The following is a 23052-nucleotide window of genomic DNA, read 5'->3' on the forward strand; positions in this document are numbered from 1 at the left end:
TCAGCTGTGGGCCCTGTTCTCTGCACCCAACTGAGCACACACACACACACTGCAGGCTCTTACCTTCAATGATTCAGATGGGCTATACTTGAGAAATAGGATGGGTCAGTGTGAGGTTGTAACAGTGCACACCTTTTTCTTCACCACTGAGAGGTGCGGAAAAGTCCCTGCACCCTGAGGGCTTGAGAGCCCTGGAGCCAGGAATAGAAATACAGTGTCACCGAGACTGTGAAATCAGGTGCCACTGCCTGCACACGGGTGGCCTCTAGCAGACAGCAGTCATCACAGAATCTTCTGCATGATTCCAGAGCCACGACTCTGGAACAAGACAGACCTGCGGTTGGCAGCAGCTGCCACCAAATTTCACCTCATCTCATCTTGCCTTTCCTCTTCTGTTTTGCATTGTTTTGAAGGTTCTATGGAATGGATCTTAATTATCAGCCCCTTGTGGGTGGGTGTGAGACAGAGACAGATGGAGACAATCTTGGCTGTAGAGTTTTACTGAGCTATAATTGACAACCTGCGAACTGCCTCAAGTTTAACGTGTACAACTTAAGAATTTTTGAGATCACTGCCATCATCAAAATAGTGAACACATCCACTGTGCCTTTAAGTTCCCACATGCTCCTTGGTAAGCCCTCCTTTCACCCTTTCCCACCCAGCTGCTTTCCATCCCTCTAGGTGAGTTTGCATTTTTCAGATTTTTCCACAAACTGATGGGACATTTTCTGTTCTTGTAACACATGGTAAGAATACTCCTTGACACTGAACGTTCAGTGTTAACTTACATGACATTGCGCTACCAGCCCCCAAGCCCAACATGTGGAAAGCCGTTAAGAGATTGCAGCTACGTGGTGTTCTCTGAATGTACTCTGAGCTGCTTATGGAAATGGGTCAGAAACACAGGAGGTGGCAGCTCGGTGGTGAGGTCCTTCTTGTTCACCACGTTTCTGTCCTGATCATGCTCACCTCTCTGTATGGCCAGTGTGTTTTCTCTGGGATCAAGTCTCTCTCGGTTTGCTCCCCGACACACACACCTCTTTTTTGTCTTCAAGTCAATCCCCTGTGAGATATAGGGATTTTTCTAGCACTTCTGCCTGCAGGGTCTTTCTCCCAACATCACTGGCACCAAGCAGCAGTTCAGCCTGTGTCTAGCTCACAAATGTTTGACCCAAACTTTACAAACCTTCCATTTTAATTTCATATGTAGTTCTGACTGATGCTGGTCTTCATGACAACTGTACTATTAAAGGACATTTTTTTTGGTCATGTTTATCTCTGTTATCAGGTTGTTTTTTTTTTTTTTGTTTTGTTTTTGTCTTTTTGGTACAGAGGATTGAACCAGGCATGCTTAACCATTGAGCGACATCCTCCATCCATTTTATTTTCTATTTAGAGACAGGGTCTCACTAAGTTGCTTCGGGCCTTGCTAAGTTGCTGAGGCTGGCTTTGAACTTGTGATGCTTCTGCCTCAGCCTCCCAAGCTCCTGGGATCACAGGTGTGTTCCACATGCCTGGCTCAGGTGTTTGTTTGTTTTCTTCCATAAAGAGAAAATGATGCAGCACTAACCTGGGAGAAAAGCAAACTCGTCAGACATCTTGAATGGCAGAAGCTTTTTATTTTCTGTAGCAAAATAGAGAGGTTAAGTGAGGCGCCCCCGCCAGGCTCAGATGACTACATTGAGCTCCCTCATTTACCACCAGCCTTACAGCAGACTTCTTTGTCTTGTCACCATCATCTGTGAAATGAGAACGACACCTGCTGTGTTTAGTTTGATGGGTTACCTGGGCATTAAATAATCACTATTTACAACCCGTGGAGCAATGCCTGCCAAAGGCTAAGGTCACTTTCAGTTTGTGTCATTGTGTTCTGGCATCACAAAGCATAGGAGACAGTGAATGTGGTTTTGTTGTTGTGTGTGTGTGAGCCTGAGTCCAGCCTGGAGTTTGGATGCGATGTCTCAAGTCCTGGGTTCCAAGATGTGGCTCACAAGGAAAGCCTGATGACTCTGCCCTAACGTGACCTGCGACCCGACGGTGCTCTCCCTCCCCTGGTCTGGATTTCTGATGCGGCAGCAGCCTTGGCGCTGGGGAGAAGGATGGTGGTCCCATTGCCTCGGGTAGTGGGGGTGGGGGTTTGGTTTGTTTTTCAGGATCTCGGTAACACTGCCTTTAGGTCCCTCTGCTCTTCACGGAGCCCACCCTGTCGTCCTGCAGGAAAGTCTCACCTTGACAGACAGCAGGTGAGTGTGGTTTTATTTTTGGCTGAAGGAGAAAAAGGAAAACAAATAGATCACAAACTGCAAAGGTGGGGGCGGCACCAACCTGATCTGCAGGGAGGTCTGCCTTGTCCCCTGGGTGTTCTCTGCCCCAGATCCTCGACCTCTGTTCTTCAGGCCCAGATGCTTTCTTCACTTCTTGGCACACACTTTTTCTTCAGTCAGTGCAATGGACTGGAGGTTTGGGTTCCATTAAAAGAAAATCATGTTGAAATCCTAGCCCCCAGAGCTATGGTGTTAGGAGGTGGAGCCGCTGGGAGGCGATGGGGTTGGGAGGAGAGCTCTTGTGAAGAGATTAATGGCCTCACCAAGAGACCCCATGGCCTCATCCTCCTTCTGCCCTGTGGAGACACAGTCACACCAGGCCGTCGGCAGCCCACCAGAACCCAGCCCTCAGGGCCTTCTGACCTTACGTCCAGCCTCCAGATGGTGAGAAATATTATTCATTGTTTATCAGCTGCCCAGTCTATGGGCTTAGATGGGCCCTAAGATAGGGCGTGGAGTCTCTTGACATTCAAACATCACCTGTGTTGTCCTGAGATCTCTCTCTCAAGTGAGTTTTTTTGTTCCCTGGTACGCTGTATGCACCTTAGGATCAGGTCAGCAGACAAGATGGTATTAAATTCATCTCCAGGGTTATTCTAAGCTGTGTGTGTGTGTGTGTGTGTGTGTGTGTGTGTGTGTGTGCGCGCGCGTGCTTAGTCAAATCACTGGGCATAAGGTAAATGTAACCCATATTTGGGGTTACAGCTGATTGAAAGTGTGCCCAGATGTCATGTTTATTAGATTCCCAAACAGCTATTATAAGTATATTCATTTATTAGTTCCAAAACAGCTATTATAAGTATATTCAGAGAATTAATCTAAAAAAATTGGGGATTGAAAAATGAGTGTGATAGAAAACGCTCTGTAATACTGGATTCAGTTGCGTTCAGTAGATTTTGGTTACCAGATACCTGGGCTCAAACCCTGCATACCTCTCCCCTGAGGTATGCAGCTGGCATTGCTGTTTGGTCTCTGGGGCTTCTGGCTTGAGGTCACAGGCCAGCCCCTGAGCCCTCCCTTGTTTGTGCATGGTCTTCTCCTTGCTCGGCTTCCCTCCCATGTCCAGCTGCCGGGCTGGCTTCCAGCTCCGTCTGACCCCTCAAGCCTACCAGCCTTTAGCGTTCTGCCGCTGGAGCTGAACACCTGGGCAGGCAGCCTACTGGACAAGCAGTGAACTCGGACCTCTCATGACTAGAATCCTCTCTGATCTCCACCTGCTGGTCCCTATGAAAAATACAAATTTTATTGAAAATTTATTTGTATCCTTTAAGGTTCTCTAACTGAACCTATTATCAATAAGCAACTTTTATGTTGCTTCCTATAGTGGAAAGTAAACATGATTATATTTTTGAAAGATGATTGGAAGACACTAACTTGTTTAAAAGGTACTATTATGAAATATAAAGATACTTTGAGACCTTTGAGGAATTAAAGTTTCTCCTAATTTGTCCATTTTACATATACCATTAAAATGCATCAACTAGTCTACTACTGGGAAATTACAAATGATCAAAAAAAAAGTGTCTCATTTTCATGTATTGTTAGGTCTTACCTCAAACACTATCATGGGAAAAGTCCTTTAAAAAATCACTTTCTAAGAGAGATCAAAGAAACTCCACCAACTTAATACAGACAAAAACAGATTCAGGGAGATTTTAGAAAGACCCAAATACATGTATTGTGATGTTTCAAAACTTATGCCAGGAATCTGACCTCACCTAAAAAGATACTATGCTATTACTTAGCTAAGCTTTCAAAGGGAAGGCCACCCTAAAAACATTTTCTAAAAGATCTATCTTTACCAAATCTCAACAATACATACTAAGCTCAAACCTGGTTGTTTGTTTAAAACACAGACAATTCCCCAAAACAAGCTAGGATCCAACAGATAAACACAATACCTAAAAAATAATAATAGTGAGCCTTCCAAAATTCCAACTAATTTTATGGAGAGACTCAAGGAGACAATACATACCACCCTAAATTTATAGAGGACCACCCATTTTCAAAGGATGAGTTTATCATCCAATCAGCCCTGGACATTTGAAGGAAATTAGACAAGTTGGCATCGTCCTGACCAATCATTAGATGTCACCCCACAGTTGAAATACAGATCAAATAAAACAAAGAAAAAAACATACAGAAAAAGACTAAAACACTAGTCTTAGCCCCAGGAAGAGTAAACATCAGGGTGGAAATGCTACATCTCTTCTAAGTCATAAACAAGCTTTGGGAGCCTCTACAACATTAAAACAGGATCCTACTTCGAGCCCCTGTCATCCGTTTACCACTGAAAGAAATAACCCTAAAAATTGTCACCCTTAATATACTAGACGACAGCCCTAAACAAATCATCTCAACAGCCAATAGCTTATCTTAACAAGGAGCTTAACATGTAAGCCCACTGTCAACTTGAACTAAAAATAAGGTAATGCCCTACAACACAGATTGATATTTTTAATATTAGTAAAGCCATAACTTACACATAATTATGAAAGCTAATCTTACTACATTAAGTAAAGTTATTAAGGACGTTTATGCAACTGTTTCTGTTGGGAGCTGCTCTGGAAATACATGCCCTTTAGTCCTGCGTAAGAGATACTGAACAATTATTGTACTCTGCAATAACTTGGGCTTCACCTCCACTCAGATAATGAGGCATGGCTCCAGGAGTAGATGTCACCTGGTGGGGTTGTTACACTCACCTGTTCCTTTGGAATCCTACTCCTTTGCCCTTTTGGGGATAGAATGTTCCATAGTCCTTCTCCTTGTGTCCCCTATATAAGAATAAAGAATTCCTCTCTCTCTCTCCACAGACCCCTAAGGTCAGAGAGCCATCCTGGACTTGGAAAATGTACTTCTGTGTGTTTGCATATGCTTTCTTCACTGTTACCTCAAGTTACTGGAATCGTCAGATTTATGAACCCAGCATAGATTGCCAGCTAGGATAGATGGCGATATGTTTCTTCATACATAAAGATTGTCTTGACATTAGTCCCTTAAGATGTCATTGTTAAGTCAATGTCATATAAAACTCTAAATTCTCCTAAACAATTCATTAGATTTAGTAATAATAATGACCATGTTCATGGATTGGTGAGTATAGGACTCTTCATTTTTCCATTTCATTTTTTATTATGGTGGGAAAAAATCTTTCCACTGCTCTAATACTTCATGGTATTGGCACTAGCTGGTACATTGACGAGTCTTCAGAAAGCCACCATTCTGTCAACCAGCCACTTCAGGATGGAGGGGAACGTGGTTAGACCAGTGAAAGTCAGAGTATGAACCCACGTCTGTGGGGGCCATCGCACTGAGTGACCAGCATTTTCCTTCCCTGATAGGCTGAGGCTCTGTCAGCCACTTCCAGTGTCTGACCACATTCAGAGTGGCCCCAGAGGGCTGCCCCGATCCTGGAAGTAGCAGAATGTGTCTTTATATGTAGGTGTGCCTTCCTGCAGCCTCATGGATTGAGCTACTCTCACCTGTTTGTGATATTACCCCTTTGCCCTGTTTGGGATAGAATGTTCCATGGAAACTCCCTTTGTGTGTCCCCTTCTTTTACTGTGCCCTTGGGTGTGACCTTCCTAGATGTCAGTCAACCTGCTGACAGTGGACATCAGGAAGCTACACTCAGCCCCCTGAAACCTGACCCCTGGCCTCATTTGAATGGCTTCTCAGCATGTGCTTGGTCTCTCTCTTTCTCTGGACCCTTAAGGTCAGAGGAACCATCACAGGACCCCAAAGAAGAAGGTATCTCTGTCTCTTTTTTGGTTATTTTGTGCAGCCCAGTTCCCCTGGAGTGACCCTGAGTGTTTTAGCCGTGAGGAATGCGACACACTGCCACACTTCATTTGTTATCAAACAAGTCATCACACCAGGGCTGTGTACAGTACCACAACAGTGCACAAGCCATTCTGTGTGTCCACTGGTGGTAGTTTGGGCAGAAGCTTTGTGTGCAGAGAAATACAAAATCCATGACCAGAGTAAAGATTCCTTTCAAGGAGAAGAAGGCACTGTGCCTTCCATGTTGGCAGTGGCCCAGGAGGAGCACCCCTCTGTGGGGTCAGTGGCTGATCACCCTGGAGAATGGGGCCAGGTCAGGACTCAGCGTTGATCTCTGCTGCCAGCCACATGGGCTCTCAGCACTGGCTGTGGCCAAACTGTACATTGTAAGCAGAAGTCCCTTTTGCTGATCCCGAGACCATCCCTGCCACCAAGACCATAGTGGGAGTCAGGAAGCAGGTGGGAGTGAGTGCACCCTCTGACTTCATGGTGTTTTTACTGTGTTGGAATGGGGTCGGGGTGATACACAAGGAAGACACTGTTCCTGGTGTAGAATAGCTTATCCTATATAACTCTTGTCAATGGTGCTTGCTTTTGAACTGGACTTGAGATTTACATCCCGATACCAAAGTTTGGGTCTGGTCCCTAATGCCACTCCAATAGTGAGAACAAGTTTCGAAAAAAAGGAAGAAAAAAAATTTTATTGCTTTGCTTGCAAAAGAGGAACATAGCCTCTGTCCCAGAGGCTGTGATTCTGTCAGGAGGAACCATGAGCCTTTACAGAGGGGATACAGAGGCTGCACTCCAGTGGTGCCCGGTCAGGAGCAGCCATGATTCATCTGAACCTTGAGAGACAGCTGTTTCTTAGAACTCCCAGTGCCAGCCCCAAAGTCTTCATCCCTTCATTCCTCTGTCCATGAGCTGGAGGACACAGAACTTGGCCTAGGAGGGGAGAAGGGTGTTCCCCCGTGGTTAGGGAAGTGGAGAGGGAGAAGAGGAAGGGGGAAAGGTCCATTCTAAAATGGGCCACCAGTGATAGAGCAGCAAGGGTCATATGTAAAGCATGAAGTCCACACAAAGGTCAAGGCATAGTATGCCTACTGTGAGTAGGTAATCCACAGCCATCTCCGAGACTGTGGCAGACTGTTTCCACAGAGAGCTGGGCTGTGGACTTACAGCATCCCACGTGTCTTCTCCCCCACTCGAATCTGGGCTGGGACTTGCACTGACCTTGACCACTGCAGCGTGGCAGAAGGAAGGCCACACACCTTCCAAGTCCAGGTCATAAAAAGACGGAGCCTTCCACCTCGCTCACTCATTCTGGGGGAACCAGCAGCTGGGTGGGGAGAAAACTCAAGCAGTTCTGTGGAGAGGAGCCGCCCTGCTGGCAGAAGCCCCTCAGCCGTGGGCGTATGTCACCTGGAAGTGACTCAAGCCTTTAGATGATGCACATCCACCACAGAGGATGCAACCCTATGAGGGGTCCCCAAGCCCGAAACACCCAACAAAGCCACTTCCAAACATTGTAAAAGAGAAGAAGAGTTTCCTGTTACTTTAAGCTGCTAAGTTTTGGGGGTGATTTTCTATGCAGCAATAGATCACTAATACATGGATCAATCAGTACAATATTGGACCACATGTGACATGGCATTAGGCCAAACATTATGAAGGGCAAAGCGCTGTCAGCTCTGGGAGTCTCACAAAACTTTCATGATAAATTCCTTGACCTCATTTTCCAAATTTACACCTTGATGGCAACTTCAGGTGAAGAGAACACATTGGTCAAAAGTAACCACTTGGCAACTATTGACCTAAAAGATAAGGCAGAAAGTTAGCCTTAGGATTGGAGGGCATGGCTAGGGAGACACTGGCGTCTGTGTGTGTGAGTCATGGGTTGTCCCTCCTCTGTGACAATATCCTGTGTGCTTTATGTGTCCATGCACAAAGCTGGTCCTGGTTTAGCTGTGCTGGTCGACTGGTTGGTACGAGATTCCTGCGGGGATGGGGGGGGTGGAAAGGGAAGGAGACGTCTTTTTAATTATTATCAATTCTGTATACGGCTCCTGAAAATCTCTCCTTTCTGAAGAACAAAGTATCAACAGCTTAGCTTGAAGACACCTGCCACCTTGAGACCATGGCAAGCTCCCAGAGACCCTTGCACAAATGTGTCAGGGACAACCTGGTTCTCAAGATTTATTTTGCTAGCTGGACTTCTGCGGTCCTTCCTGCAGTGTCCGAATGGCCACTAGTATGGAGAAGACTGTTTGCTCTGGGGTGCAAACGGTAAGGACATACCTCTCTATCCAGGAGCTGACATTAGTTCTTAGTGTTCTGTATAGTATTGGTTCTTATTCTGTTCTTCACTAAAGAGAGTATTTATTCAACTGCTAAGAATCAGGAGAATCTGGTTCCATGTCAAAATTAGCAGAAAATCCTTAAAGTGAACAAATTCAGGCTCTGAACGGGCGCAGCATCCTGACTGGTATTTGAAAAACTACCAAAAGGGAACAACACACCTTCCCAGGTTTGGAGTGACTCTGATGGAACGCCCCTGACCAACATCAACATTGTCACGTAGAAGCAGCTACCCAGACTGAGCATGGAGCTGGGGAGACCTGAGCCTGGAACCAGAGGGGAAGCTCAACACGAGATGATGAGTGGCTTGCACAGATCTTTTTTTTTAAATCTAGAAGAAGCAGCAGCTCTTGGGGTGTGGTGGACAGAGGAGCTATCTCCAGATGCTCCAGAGTCTGGAATGTGCATTCTGAAATAAAGGGGGCTTCCTGGATTTGAAAGGCAACTTTCCTCACTCACAAGTACTCAGCCATCCCCTGGGTTACCTCCTGGGAAGTGGAATTGCTGGGGATGCCTCAAGACCTCCTTCCCCTGCCCCATGCTTGAGCGGCCACAAGGTGACCTGGGAACCCTGCAGAGCAGGCACACCAGCCTGCTGCCACCTTTAGTCCCTGGCTTCTGCTGCTACATCCAGAGAAGGTGCATCTATGTAGATGGGGTGCCCTGTCTCAAGCTGCCTGAATCCAGGGTTGAAGCTTTCCTGGTAGAATGGAAAAGGAAAATGAGGTGGACCAGTCCTGTGGTGTGTGTGTGTGTGTGTGTGTGTGTGTGTGTGTGTGTGTGAACTTTTAAAATATAGAAAATAACAGACCAGGTGTGGTGACACCCAACTGTAATCCCAGACACTAGGGAGGCTGAGGCAGAAGGATCACAAGTTCAAGCCAGCCTTTGCAACATAACTTGACCCTGGCTCCAAATAAAATATTAAATGAAAAGGGCTGGATTAAGCACCCCTGGGTTCAATCCCCTGTACCACCACCACCCCCGGATTATTAAATAAATAATGCATACACATATATTCATAGATATACAATAACCAAGATGAAGATTAGTACACTTTGCAAAATACACAAATGCCCAAGAGAAGAAATGATGAGCATCAGCATCTCAGGACCCAGTGGTGTCCATGCTTCTTCCAGTCATTGTCCCCTCCTTTCCTCACTGTCACCAGGACCTGACTGAAATGGTACATGAACATCCCTCTCCTCTGTGGTTTGACTCTGTAGTTACAAACCCGGAACGCATATTTTAATTTTATGATTTAAATTTTACAGATCTACTCATTTGGTTTCTGCTCTATTTTCTATTTATACCTAAGAATCACTTACATAGATGTAGTTTTTTATAAAAGTCATTTCTGATCAGTAATTTGCTGTAGGAATACACTATAATTTACTTATTCTATCACTGATGAGCTGCTTACAGTTTGGAGTTACTATAAGCAGTGGTGTAATAAACATTTGGGAACGTTATGCTGTTCAACATGAATGTGTACATATAATTGAGAATATTTACTCAGGTGGAATTGCTGGTCATAGGAGAGTTAAAAAAACTCTTAATAGAAACATCAAGTATACGCAAAAGTAAAGAAATAGTATGATAATTTACCAACCTTTATAACTGTTTGTCAATCTTATTTCATTTACTTTCCCTTTCCTTTCTTCTAATCTGGAATGTTTTAAAGTAAATTTTATATATTCTATCATGAGTTACTTCAGTCTGTTTCTCTAGCAGAGAAGGACTTTAAAAACAAGAGCCACAAGGCCACTGTCACACCCAAGTCCATGGAGCTTCCAGATACACAGACACCAATAAAGCCTTCCTGAGATGTCGCCCTGGGCTTTAGAATGCTGGAAAGAGAGATGGGTCAATCCACACAACCACATAGTGTCTTTTCATTACTCCACAGAGTCACCACATCCATGCAAAGGGGTATGTGTGGGGGAAAAATATTCACAAAAAATACCAGGTAAAGGACTCTTACCTGAAATATTCAAAGAACTTTTAAATCTCAACATTAAGAACATAGACAGCTGGGCACAGTAGCGTACATCCTGTGACAGTGAGCCAGAGTGGTTTACTTAAGCAGACACTCAAAATGGGAAGCGCTCCTGAAAACGCAGAGCGAGATGGGCATTTATCAATGTCCTCTGCAGGAGGACAGAGGTTCACCAGACCTGGTCTCACTCAGGTTGTAAGGGCTGGAGAGGGTTTAGTTAAATTAATTAATTACTCAAATTTTTGTGGTAATGAGGATGGGACCCAAAAGTGATCTACTACTGAATTACATCCTTTGCCTTTTTATTTTTTATTTTGGAATAGGGTCTGGATCCTCTAGCCTCAGCCTCCGGAGTAGATGAGACTGCAGGTGTGCATCACTGTGCCCAGCTGGAGATTTTTTAAATTAGAGATTAAGCGTTCTCCCTTGACACCTAAGTGAAAGTGCTGTTTATTAATCCATTAGTTCAATAAATATTTATTTATTCAATCAACATGACAGTTGTTATTTTATACATAGAGGATGAAGATCCATCAGTGAGAGACTGACCAAAATCTCTGCCTTTGGGTATATTTTACATTCTCATTGTTTGAGAGAAACCTTGTCCAGTTTTGTATACAATTATGCTTTTTCATTGCTATTTGACAGTTTTGATAAAACAACTACATCCCTTGAAAATTACAGTTTACCAAAACTGAAAGAGAAGGGAGGGAAAAATGAATCGTTACTATTAAAGAAATTGAACCTGTTACTAAAAATCATCCCAGGAAGAAAACCCAAGGCTTACTGGATTCACTTGTGAGTTTTTCTAAACATTTAAGAACAATGTAACACGAGGAAATAGAAGCATAGAAATTACTTCCCTCCCCCTTTTAGGAGACCTTTGTAAGCTTGATGTAAATGTGGCCAGAACATCAGAGGAAAGTGAAGTAGCAGAGGTAACAGAGCCACCCTGGCATACACAGAGCCCACACCAATGCAGTGGGACAGACTATAAGTACACAAAGCCAACCATGATGGAGCATGCTTTATTCCAGGAGGACAAGGGAGGGGAACTTAATCCATCTAATGTATGATCAGGTAAAAGGATAAAAATATAATCTTAATATATGTAGAAAACACATTTCCTAAAATCCAACGACCACTTGTGATTTTTTTAAAACGGGAAATTTTTAGCAAACTAGGCACAGGAGGAAACTTATATAGTCTCATATTTTAAAAAGAGGTACAAAAAGCCTGCAGCAAACATTTTACTTAATGATGAAGTAGCACAGTTTTACTTGAGGTATCTACTCTGATCTAAGCCTTATAAATTCATTACTCTTCCCCCTTAGACTCTTTCTCTACCTCCTCTTAGCCCAGGGTACAAGCGCAGGTCAAGTACCAAAAATGTCACCCAGAGTACCAAAACCCCATTGTCTGTTTCTTACCCCAAATCAGGGGACACAGAAGGACTTTTTCAGGGTAAGTGAGAACATGGCTGGAGGGAAGAGGAATCTGGAGCTGGGACCAGGGTGGGCTACCCCAGACCCCCCCTCACTTTGGCTGTAACTCAACCTCTGTAGGGAGACAGGAAGAGTTGGTGGCTGTGTCACTGGGCTGGGCCGAGTCCTCGGTCAGGGCCCTCTCCAGAATGGCCGGCAAGGAGTGGATCAGCCTCTTCCGGAAGTCCTGGCCCACGAAGACGTAGAGCATCGGGTTGAGGCAGCTGTTGAAGAAGGCCAGTGACATGACCAGGTTGATCAGGACCAAGGGAATTTGGTACTTACCATGGAACAAAATCTCCTCGATCCAGACCCCGCTGAGGAGGACCACCAACTGGAAGGGGAACCAACAGATGAAGAAGGAGGCCACCACGGCAGTGAAGACCCGCAGGGGGCGGCTGGAACGGATCAGGCCCTTCCTGCGGATCTTGGCAGCAATGAGCCCGTAGCAGACAGTGATGATGGACAGGGGCATGATGAAGCCTATGATGAAGTGAGTGAAGTTTGTCAATTTCAGTGTGATGATGCCCACCTTCAGCATCTCGACACCCCAGGAATCCAAAAGGAAGAAGCAGTACACGTTCCCTGTCGGATCCTTGAACGTAGTAACAAAGAAGAAAAACGGCAACGTAAGAAGGAGGGCCAGAATCCAGGGTGCGACGATCACCTTCTTGGCCAGACTCACGGTGCGGTGGTTCTGGGCCCAGACTGGGTACAGGACACAGATGCACCGGTCCAAAGCGATCAGAGTGATCAGGAAGACGCTCCCGAACAGGTTTATGTTCACCATAACGTGAACCAACTTGCAGAGGAACCAGCCGAAAGGCCATATTCCCCCCATGGCCATGGAGATGATGCGGATCGGCAGGATGGCGGTGAAGGAGAAGTCGGCCAAGGCCAGGTTCAGGTAGCAGATGGTGGTGACCGTGTGTGTCATGCGGAAGCCGGCCACCCAGATGACCAGCCCGTTGCCCAGCACACCGAGGACAAAGGTGACGGCGAGTACCACCAGCGGGATTATCTCCAGAACCGTGTAGCCAGGGGACTCATAGGACTCAGATCCGTTCTGAGGAACGGAGACGTTGGCGTCCATCTCGCCCACACCTGAAACACGTCAACAGTGGCCGTTTCTCGGGTGTGCGTCCATCTCTCAGCATCCCTGTCCAGAGCCCGCCCCACCCACCTCTGTGGCGCCTACTCCAGAGAGGATCCATTCTACCAAGCCTCGTGGCCAGCAGTACCACGAGATACTGGCACTCTCCTGCATGTTCTTTTGGGAAAGGATGGTTCTTCCTATTCCCACAATCGTTAGTCCACATCCTGCCTCCCAGGCAGACTACATTACCAAGAAGACTGCAAGCCCTGAGCACCAGCAGAAGAACTAAACCGAGAGGGCACAGGCCACCCAACTGCTGGAGCAGGCGCTGAGCACAGTGAGGAAAGCAGTCAGGAGGTGGCAACCTGCTTCCACCCACGACTCAGTGCAACAATGCTAGCATTCCAGTGCCCAGTTCATGCAGTCCCCAGGTCCCCTGACAGCCCTTGACTGAAGGTGCAGCCACCATTTCAGTTAATTTAATGGTTTCAGCTACTGTTCAGCAGTGGAGAGCAAAGGGCCTGTGGATTCTGAGCTCTCCCCAGTAGAAGCCTGAAGGGCGACTTGGTGCTGTGTGGTCATGGGTTTCAGCCTGTGAATTCTGTGCTGGAGGAAGACAGTGAGGAAGGCAGCTCTGCACCCACTGTCCCTGCCTGAGCTCAAGCGCTTCTCTGATTGAGATGCAGAGAATCTGCACGTGTCCCCTGCAGGCATCCTGCTGAGGGCGTCTCAGGATGTGGCCAGCTGAGCCACTTCCCCAGAGCTCTCCTCTGATACAAGGAACTGACTTCCTGACCCCTCCCCAGGGAGTCCTGGCACCCCGCCTGAGAGACATGGCCCACACCGGACTCCTAAGTGTCCCAACTGCTGCTCTCCCAGTGCTTTCTATTTGAGCTTCAGATTCACTGATTAAAACTTCAAATACAGAACTTATCTTTGACTTCTTTTTCCTTTGCCCTCAAATCCGGTCCAAACCTACTGATTCTGAATGTCCTGCCCACACAGCAGAATCGTCCCCATCACCACTATGCTGGCCCATGGTCCTTTGTATCGTCACCAAACTTGCAATGACTTGGTCCTGAACCTGCTGCCTACCCCCTCTCCACACCCAATGCATTTTCTAGACAGAAGCCAAATGAACTCAGCTGGACAAGGACTCTACCACTGAGCTACATCCACAGTCCCTTTTTATTTTGAGACAGGCTCTCACTATAGGCTGGCCTCTAACTTTCCATCCTCCTGCCTCAGTCTTCCAAGAAGTGGATATTCCAGGTGTGCTCCATGGCACCTGGCCCAAATGATCTTTCAAAAGGACAAATAAGATCACGACATTGAAGCCAGGTGTGGTGGTATGAGTCTGTAGTCCTAGTCACTTAGGAGGCTGAGGCAGGAGAGGCACCAGGGCCCAGGAGTCCAGGCCAGACTGGGCCTCCTGAGGGAGGCCCTGCCTCAAAACACAAAATTTTACAACTCATGACTTTACTGTGCTCAGAGCCTCCAGCCGTGTCCACTCAGATCTTACATACTGTGTTCCTGTCCCACGGAGCTCTTTGGAGACCTTGAATGTGCAAGCTCACTGCCCCCTCGGGGACTTGTGTGCTTTGTCCCCTGCAGCTCCTGGCATCCTACCTTGTGAGATGCCCTTGCCAGGCTCATCCTGCATATTCTCGTGTCATCCTAAATTTTACATCCTCACCCACCAGGTTGTAAGCCACCCCCACCCAGGCACGGCCTGCCTCACCAGATGCTTTTCTAGTTCATTTACCCATTAATTTTTTTCCGTCCTAGAAGCCCCCTGCACTAGGTGGCCAGCTGCACAGGACGGTCCAGCTCACTCAAGTCTGTGTCTGGAGTCACACTGCCCAGTACAAACATGACAAATAGGAGCCACAGGGCTACAGTTTTCCAGGATCCAGGGGAAAAAACAAGCTTTAAAATTCAGGGGCAATGTTTTATTTAACCCAATATATCCAAAAGAATATCACTGGAACATTTCACCAAAATTAAAAGTATTGAGCTGCGTGTCGGGGAGCATACCTGTAATCCCAGCTACTCGTGGGTTGAGGCAGGAGGATCCTGAGTTGGAGGACACCTTAGTGAGGCCCTGTCTCAAAAAGTAAAAAAAATAAATAAAACAGCATCAATATTTTGGCATTCTGTCTTTGAATATCGCGAGCACGTTTTGCCCTCTGCACGCTCCAGGAGAGAGCTTGGAGCCCTCTGCTGCAGGAGGGTCTGATACTGCTCTGCTCTTGGTTGAGGAGCTACCTGTCATGAACAGGCCTGCAGACAATGATTCTTAAATTGTGAAACCCAACTTACTATGAGCTGGGGTCCTCTCCCTGCCGTCTGGCGTCCTGTGGAGTGACTCAGGCTCTCTGAGCTCTGGCAGGGACTTTATTGAGGTGGGAGGGGCACAGGGTGTCAGGGCCCATCATGTGACAAAAGGACAGCCTCACCCTGTCCTCCACGGGCTCTTGTAACATGTCTGCAGCTACCTCACCTCTAATCTGCCGTCCCCAGATATCAGGCATCATGGAATCCAGCTTCTTGCCAGTCAGGAAAGTGATAAGGACCAAGGTGGGAAGGACGGGAGACAAGCCGTGGAAGACAGGGAGTCTGGGAAGCACAGCTCACTCCTCTGCTTATGCAATGCCTTGGCTGCCAGATGTTGGGTTTCTCCATACCAAATAATCCTCCAGTCCTCTGTGGACTTAGCAGAGTGTCCTGCAATTCCGTTCTGTGCCTACCCCTCCCAGAGGCAAGGGCAGGGGACAGCGCACCACCTCTCCATGAAAAAAAAGTCAAAGAACTTTGTGTCACTTGTGAAACATTGCACTGTGGCATTGGGGGACACCATCACCCAGGTGGGAGCCTGCAGGGGGAGCAGAGCACGTTGGCTGCTGGGGTCCCCACAGGAAGCATCAGAGATGCAGTGGCTCAAGCTATGGAAAGGGCTTTCCCCCAGTGCTGGAGTCTGCAGCCCAGATCCAGGCGTCCACAGGGCTGGCTCCTCCCAGGGCCTCTCTGTGGCTTGTGGATGGCCCCCTCCCTGCAGCCTCCACCTGGCCTGGGCTCTGTGCATGTCTTCATCCTCCTCTTAGGAGGACGCCTGGAAAAGAGGTTAGGCCCACCCTGATGGCCTCGTTTTAGCTCCTGAAAGGCCCCACCCCAAGTAGCCACGTTCTGAGCTGCTTCAGTGTGAGATCCGGGGAGGGGGCTCTGGACAATGGAGCTATGGTAAGGGGCACCCCAGACATGCTGGAGAGGGGCTCATACAAACAGACGAGGAAGACCACTGCCTGCAGTTCAGGAGAGAGGTCCGAGGAGGGGACAGGTGCTGGGGCTGTTGGTCGTGGAGGGTGGAACATGAAGCCCTCCTTGAGGGGTCCACACACAGAGAATGCAAAATCGGAGACAAGAGCATTCTTCTGATGACTAGGATGTTTGAGTTCGCCCCACAGGATTTCATGGTGAGTGATTCGCATCAGTTATAGTAGCTGTTCAGTTAAAACAAAAGGCCTCTGTAAATAGTGGGACTCTCGACTCAGAGGTGAAGAGACAGACTCAGGATGGTTCATCCAGGGGTCAAATGAGCCAAGAATTGATTTTACATTTTTTATTAATTGAAGAAGACCAAAAAAGAACATTTCATAACAGTGAGAAGTGACATAGAAGGGTGGGATGGGGTGTGGCTTGGTCGTAGAGTGCTTCCCTGGCATGCACGAGGTCCTGGGTGCCATCGTCAGCACTAGGGGCAGGGAAAAGCACCAAATCCAATTGCAGTGTCCTGAGGTCATGTGTGTGGGTGGGTCCGGCTGTCCTCCTGCAGTCCAGCAGGGCTGAACAGCTGCCCGAGGACTCAGTTCCCTACTGAATGTGGACTCTTCACTATCTGGCCCTTAAAGAAAAATGCTGGCCCCTGGCTAAATGGCGGGTCAGCCACACAACCTTGGCCCCTGGGCCTGGGTTCCAGCCCAGGAGGCACCACCCCAGGCTCACAGCCATGTCAGGCAGCCCTGGTTCAGCGGGTGGAGGGCGTGTGCATCATGCCCAGAGATGCCCCCTGGCTGGACCCCAGAGCCACTTCCTTGGGCTTGGCCTAGATTAGGCAATGGGGCTCCTGGGTGGAAGCAGCTTTGAGACTTTCCTTCTTACTTCACCCCAACTAGGCTGTGCTGCTCATGCTCATCTGTGCGTTTTGCAGATCCTGGTGGGCTCCACGCAGAGTGTTTGGGAGCCAGGAACAGAACCTGCCTCTGGGCACCAGGAAGAGCCACCAGCCTAGAGGAGACATCGAGCTGTGCTGAGCAGTACTCCTGCAGAGTCCTCCTCTCTGAGCCCCTTTTGGCCCTTCTCCACCAGGCACAGTGGTGTCCACCGCCATACTCCTCACTTGACTTCTCCCCCAAGTGTGCCTTGCTCGTGACTCTCAGATATATTCTGTCCTGACCCTTCCTCCCTTGGGAGTCTTCTGGAATATATCTGTTATGTATGAACACAAATTCTTATAAAATGCAAATGTAAAGGTATCTCATTCTGATTTCAAAACTTCAGTGATGCTCTGTGCATTCCCCACTGTCCTGGCTTGGGGATGCTGCAATGGGATGCAGGAGCTCTGGCAGCTACCTTGTAGCCCAAGGTGTCAATCAGGAAGAAATCCACAATATTTAGATGAAAAAGTGGACAGATTCAAATAAATATGGATCGTAATTGTATTGTCCAGACAGAACCTAATCTATTCCTACTCAGTCCTATTCAGTCTTTCCATATTTCTTTACATCACTCAGAATCTTAGGTGACACATAACGTTTCAGGAGCCCTGGCACCTTGCGGATGTGGACAGTTGGTGGCTGAGGCTGATGCTCAGGCCTGGCCTACTGTCCCAGCCTCCCGGCCTCCCTTGCCCTCTCTGCTCCGGGTTCCTCTCCCGTCTGCATCTCTACCTCTTGCTGCTCTTCACAAATCTTTCTCACCCCGGGACTTGCCCCTTTCTTTATCATGATTTCTTGGGAGAAGGGGCCTGGCTGCCCAGATCCCCTGACCCCTGATGGGGGGAAGTTTGAGCATCTGCAGCCCACAGGGGATCCAAGCTGAGGAAAACGCCCAGGAGGCAGAATTTCCAAAAAGCCCCAGGGCACTCCCCAGATGTGGGTGAAACAGTGCCCCGTGGGCATGTTCTTGGGTCCTCCTGAATCACCAGGAGTCCTGGTTTCCCCTTTCTGTTGCAAAACTTGTTTGAGTTCCTGCCCCTTCCCCCTGCCCCTGGGAACATTTTCTGCTGACTCTCGGGGCCTGAGTCACTCCCCTGGAAATAAGGACTCAAAGCTCCCAGAGCAAGGACCACGGCTGAGGGCTACACACAGGTGACAGACCCGTGCAGCTGGGCTGTGGAGCTGGGAAAGGGTGTTCTGAGCAGAGAGTGGGGAACAGAAGACCCGGGGTAAGTCGAAGAGAAAATCAGGACGAAGACGTGGGCACAGCAGACATGCACCCCTCTCAGGATGCTCTGCTGTGAAGGATGGCCAGGGAATGGGCTGCCAACTAAAACCTGGGCTGAAGTCAGAGAGGGACTATGTAAAGATGAGCAGCTCTGCAGCCCCCTGAGTGCTGAGGAGCAATCAGGAGTTGAGAGAAAACAGGGATCCTGCAGGAGGAAGGGGATCAGGGAGGGAAAGGGGTGGGGGGCCTCTGGAGCCTGAGGACAGGGTGGGTCTTGGGCTGGGATCTCCAGTTCTGCTCACAGAGCTGAAGCCAGAGAACAGGGCTCTGAGCAGCCAGGGCAGTGGCTCTGCTGGGACAGGAGGCAAGGGCTTCTGCTGTGGGTGGGAGTGGGAGCGGAGGCTCAGAGCTGTGAGGGGAAGAACTGAAGGTGCCATTATAGGTCATGACATGTGAACGTGAGTGGAGGAGGAAACGGGGAGCCTTGAGGAGCAGGGATGTGTCCACGTCCTGTGTGGTCCTGGACGTGACCAGGGAGAATCCAGCTCTGCCCCCTTGAGAACTGCAAACCGAGGTCACACCCTGCTGCAAGCCCTCCTCCATCCCCATGTCCACATGGAGCTTGGGGAGATCACTGTGGCACAGTGACAGGCAGCACCGGGGCTCGTGTTCACGGGGAACCAGTGTTTCTCCTGTGAACTGCGGCGGATTCTGAGTCCCACGCTTTCTTCTCTGCCCTTCCCCATCCTATCATTGCAGAACCTTCCTTATGCATTGCACAAAACTTCAAGGGTTGCCTTAGAGATGCCTGAGAACAAGCAGTCCTCCCCCTGTCTCTGCAGTTGCCGGGAGCTGGGGAGGCTTCTCCAAGTTGTTTCTGAGAGGAAAGAGCATTGGGGTTCCGCAGAAATGTGACCCCCAGGTGCAATTTCAAACAACCAGCAGGCACTTTATAAAGCAAGAGGAAGCAAGTGGCATTGAATTTAATATACAATTTTATTAAATAATCATATGACCATATAGCCAAATTACTTAAATATGCAGTCATTGTAAAAGTTTATTACTATTATTATTTTGGTACCAGGGATTGAACCCAGAGGTGCTTCACCACTGAGCCACATTCCCAGCCCTTTTTGTATTTTTATTTAGAGACAGGGTCTCACTACGCTGCTGAGGCTGGCCTTGAACTTGAGATTCTCCCACCTCAGCCTCCTGAGCCTCTGGGATGAAAGGTGTGTGCCAGTGCACCTGGCTATAAAAGTTATAAACGAGATATCGCACATTACCTTCTTCATCTTAAGTCTTCCAACTCTAATGGGTATTTTACTTTATGGCCCATCTCACATAGGACTGGCTGCATTGCAGTGCTTAAAGCCCAGGTGAGGACCCCCTGCCATGTGACATGGCCCATGTGTAGAGGTGGCACAGCCCAGCGGGTCAGAAAGACCCTGGCTATTGGAAGACTCCAAGCAATGTGCTTAAATGCCCTAAATCTGCACAAGGCGTATCATACTTGAGAGAGAGAGGGAGAGAGAGAGAGAGAGAGAGAGAGAGATATGAGAACCCACAAACCCGCCACCCTAGCCTTACTCTGTGTGTATGTGTCTGTCATCTGTCACTGAGCCTCTTGGTAGTGACTCATCCACCCCTTGAGGAAGCCTGCTGCACAGATCAGAGGAGACCAAGGCCTGGGGCCTGAGCCTGGCTTGTTCTCTGCCGTCGAATCTCCTGAGATGGCTGCGTTTGGACCATCCTTTCTATCTTGGTCTTCTGCATCCCTGAGAGTCAGAGCCCACCCAGTGGGCAGAGAAGCGCATCCCATCCACCTAACAGGGTAGCCCCAGAGGCCAGGAAAGACAGGGTCCTCTGCCCAGGCTCCTGCTGACACAGAGGCCACATGATGTAACCCTGGCCAACATGTTACCGGTTGTCACTCTGATTTGTCCCCCTCATTCAAAACTCTGGAGTATTCATTAAGATGTGCCTGCCACATGCAGACCTGATTGAAGACCTAGCCTCATTTTTCCCACAGTGTACTTTATTTTCAACTAAAACACATTTTCCATTGGTTACTTTTATGTTTACCTAGTTTAGAACACAGAAATTGTGGGCGAGTTGCAAGGTGACAACCCCTCAGTGGTGGGAGTTGCCTAGATCAATAGAGGTCTTATGCTTGATTTTTTCCCAATGTTGAGTTGAATAGGTTGACTTCTAGTCCCCTTGACAGGTTTCTTTTCTCTACATCCAACTACTAATCAAATGTTACAAATCTTTTTCTAACAATAATAGTTCTAGTTAATCTTCTTGATTATTTTTCTCTTTAATGATGTTAATAGGAATAAATATGACAATTATAAAAACAAAAATGCTGCATTTTCTATATCTGAGATATCCTATTTTATGATGTTTTGGTTATTGTCAGATTTTTCAATCTTCTATTTCAATCTGTGGCCTGAGGCTAACTTGTAGTCTCCTGACTTTCAACCTTCTAATTTCTAAATACATGCACAAAAATTATATTTTAACTATGTAACTGTGATAGTAGGAGCAAATGTGACTCCATTTTGTTTTATGACTTCATCCTGTAAAACAACCATGCCAAGTAAAAGGGTGAGGACTGGGGCAAGATGTTCTTTTCCTTTTGCTACAGAAACCTTTAAGAACACGGAACTACCTAGTGGGGTATTGTTTCAGTAACTAGGGTAACGGGGCTCTGTTTCTGTAACTGGGGTGACTGGGCTAACTGGGATTGGTTAGGCTTCCCTCCGCTTGACTGCACTGTCCCACTTCTGTAACCTGGCTGTCTTGCATTGGCTAGACCCCCTGAACATCCCTTTTGTGGTTTTCAGGCTTAAAAGGAGTGCCCTTGCAATTGTTTGGTGCTGATCAGGGGAAGAGCTTTATGTTCTGGTCAGCCGCCACTGGTGTGCACCAATAAAGGCTTGATTAGACTGATTTAAAGTACAATAAAATTCATCATCTCTAGTCATAGTCTCCCACACAAAGGAGAGACCCTGGAGATACATAAAACCAAAATAAATTTATAGGAGTAAATAGTAACTCAGCAGTCAAACAGAGCCAGACGTAACATGAGCATTATGAAAAAGCAAGGAAGAAAAGGAGTACAAACAATGTGTGACAGCCTAAATCTACAGGAGAACCTAGAGGCACCAGAAAAATGGTCAAATAAAGAACTCAAGGAATACCTTATGCAGATGGAATGGAATCTTAAAGAGGACATGAGACAGCAAATTCAAACAATGAAAGAACACATTGAAAATGAATTACAGAAACAGATTCAAGAAGCAAATAAGCAACTTTACCAGGAGATAGAAATTATTAAAAAAAATTACACAATAATCCTAGAAATGAAGGAAACTATAAACCAAATTAAAAACTCAAACAAGAGTATCACTAGCAGAGTGGAGCAAGTGGAAGTCAGAACGTCAGACAATGAAGACAAAATATATTATCTCGAAAAGAGTCTAGCCAACTCAGAAAGGCTGGTAAGAAACCAAGAGCAAAACATCCAAGAGATATGGGATAACATAAAAAAAAACAAACTTAAGAGTCATCAGGATAGAGGAAGGTATGGAGGTCCAAACCAAGGGAATGAGCAATCTGTTGAATGAAATAATTTTAGAAAACTTTCCTGACATAAAAAAGAAAATGGATGTACAAATTCTAGATTCATACAGACACAGAGCATACAAAATCACAGTAGACCAACTCTAAGACACATTGTTATGAAGATATCCAATATACAGAACAAAGAGAGAATATTAAAAGCTATAAGAGAAAGGAGGCAGATTACATTCAGGGGTAAAGCAATTAGTTTAACAGCTGATTTTTCATCACAGACGCTGAAAGCGAGAGGATCCTGGAACAACGTACTTCAAACACTGAAAGACAATGGATGCAACCAAGAATTTTGTATCCAGCAAAATTAGGCTTCAGGTATGACAACGAAATAAAAATCTTTCACGATAAACAATAGTTAAAAGAATTTGCAGCCAGAAAAGCAGTACTACAAAGCATTTTGGGCAAAACACTAGACGAGGAAGAAATGAAAAACAATAACCAAAACCATCAGTGGAAAGTACCTCAATAAAGCAAGAGTGGGGGAAAAAAAGCTAATCATAGAGGGAGAAACAAACCAAATTAAAAAAATAGATAAATAATCAAACATGACTGGAAGTACAAACCATATATCAATAGTAACCCTATATATTAATGGCTTAAACTCACCAATAAAGCAACATAGGCTGGTAACCTGAATTTAAAAAACACATCCAACAATATGCTGCCTTCAGGAGACACATCTGATTGGAAAAGACATACACAGACTGAAGGTGAAAGGTTGGGAAAAATCATACCACACGCACGGTCCTCGGAAGCAAGTAGGGGTGGCCATCCTCATATCAAATAAAATTGATGTCAAGACTAAGTTAATCAAAAGGGATAAGGAAGGACACTATATACTGTTAAAGGGAACCATTCACCAACAAGACATAACAATTATCAATATTTATGCACCAAATAATGGTGCTACAACGTTCATAAAAC

At 46.9% G+C, this 23052-nt stretch overlaps 1 protein-coding gene across 1 annotated transcript; it reads right to left on the reverse strand.

The window, feature by feature from the left end:
- Positions 1 to 11586: 11586 nt before the first annotated feature.
- LOC144250394 (N-formyl peptide receptor 2-like) lies at positions 11587 to 15396 on the reverse strand. The gene is made up of 3 exons (XM_077793191.1): positions 15367 to 15396; positions 15082 to 15152; positions 11587 to 13052 (listed from the first exon to the last, which is right to left on the reverse strand). The coding sequence occupies exon 3, from the start codon at positions 13039 to 13041 to the stop codon at positions 12001 to 12003; it is 1041 nt and encodes a 346-aa protein (XP_077649317.1). The 5' UTR covers positions 13042 to 13052; positions 15082 to 15152; positions 15367 to 15396; the 3' UTR covers positions 11587 to 12000.
- Positions 15397 to 23052: the final 7656 nt, after the last annotated feature.

This window comes from Urocitellus parryii, chromosome 15 (genome assembly GCF_045843805.1).
Source record: "Urocitellus parryii isolate mUroPar1 chromosome 15, mUroPar1.hap1, whole genome shotgun sequence".
Lineage (NCBI taxonomy): Eukaryota > Metazoa > Chordata > Mammalia > Rodentia > Sciuridae > Urocitellus > Urocitellus parryii.

Bases quoted from the DNA above. Each gene is read 5' to 3' on its own strand.
- LOC144250394 (XM_077793191.1), bottom strand. From the start codon at position 13,041: ATGGACGCCAACGTCTCCGTTCCTCAGAACGGATCTGAGTCCTATGAG.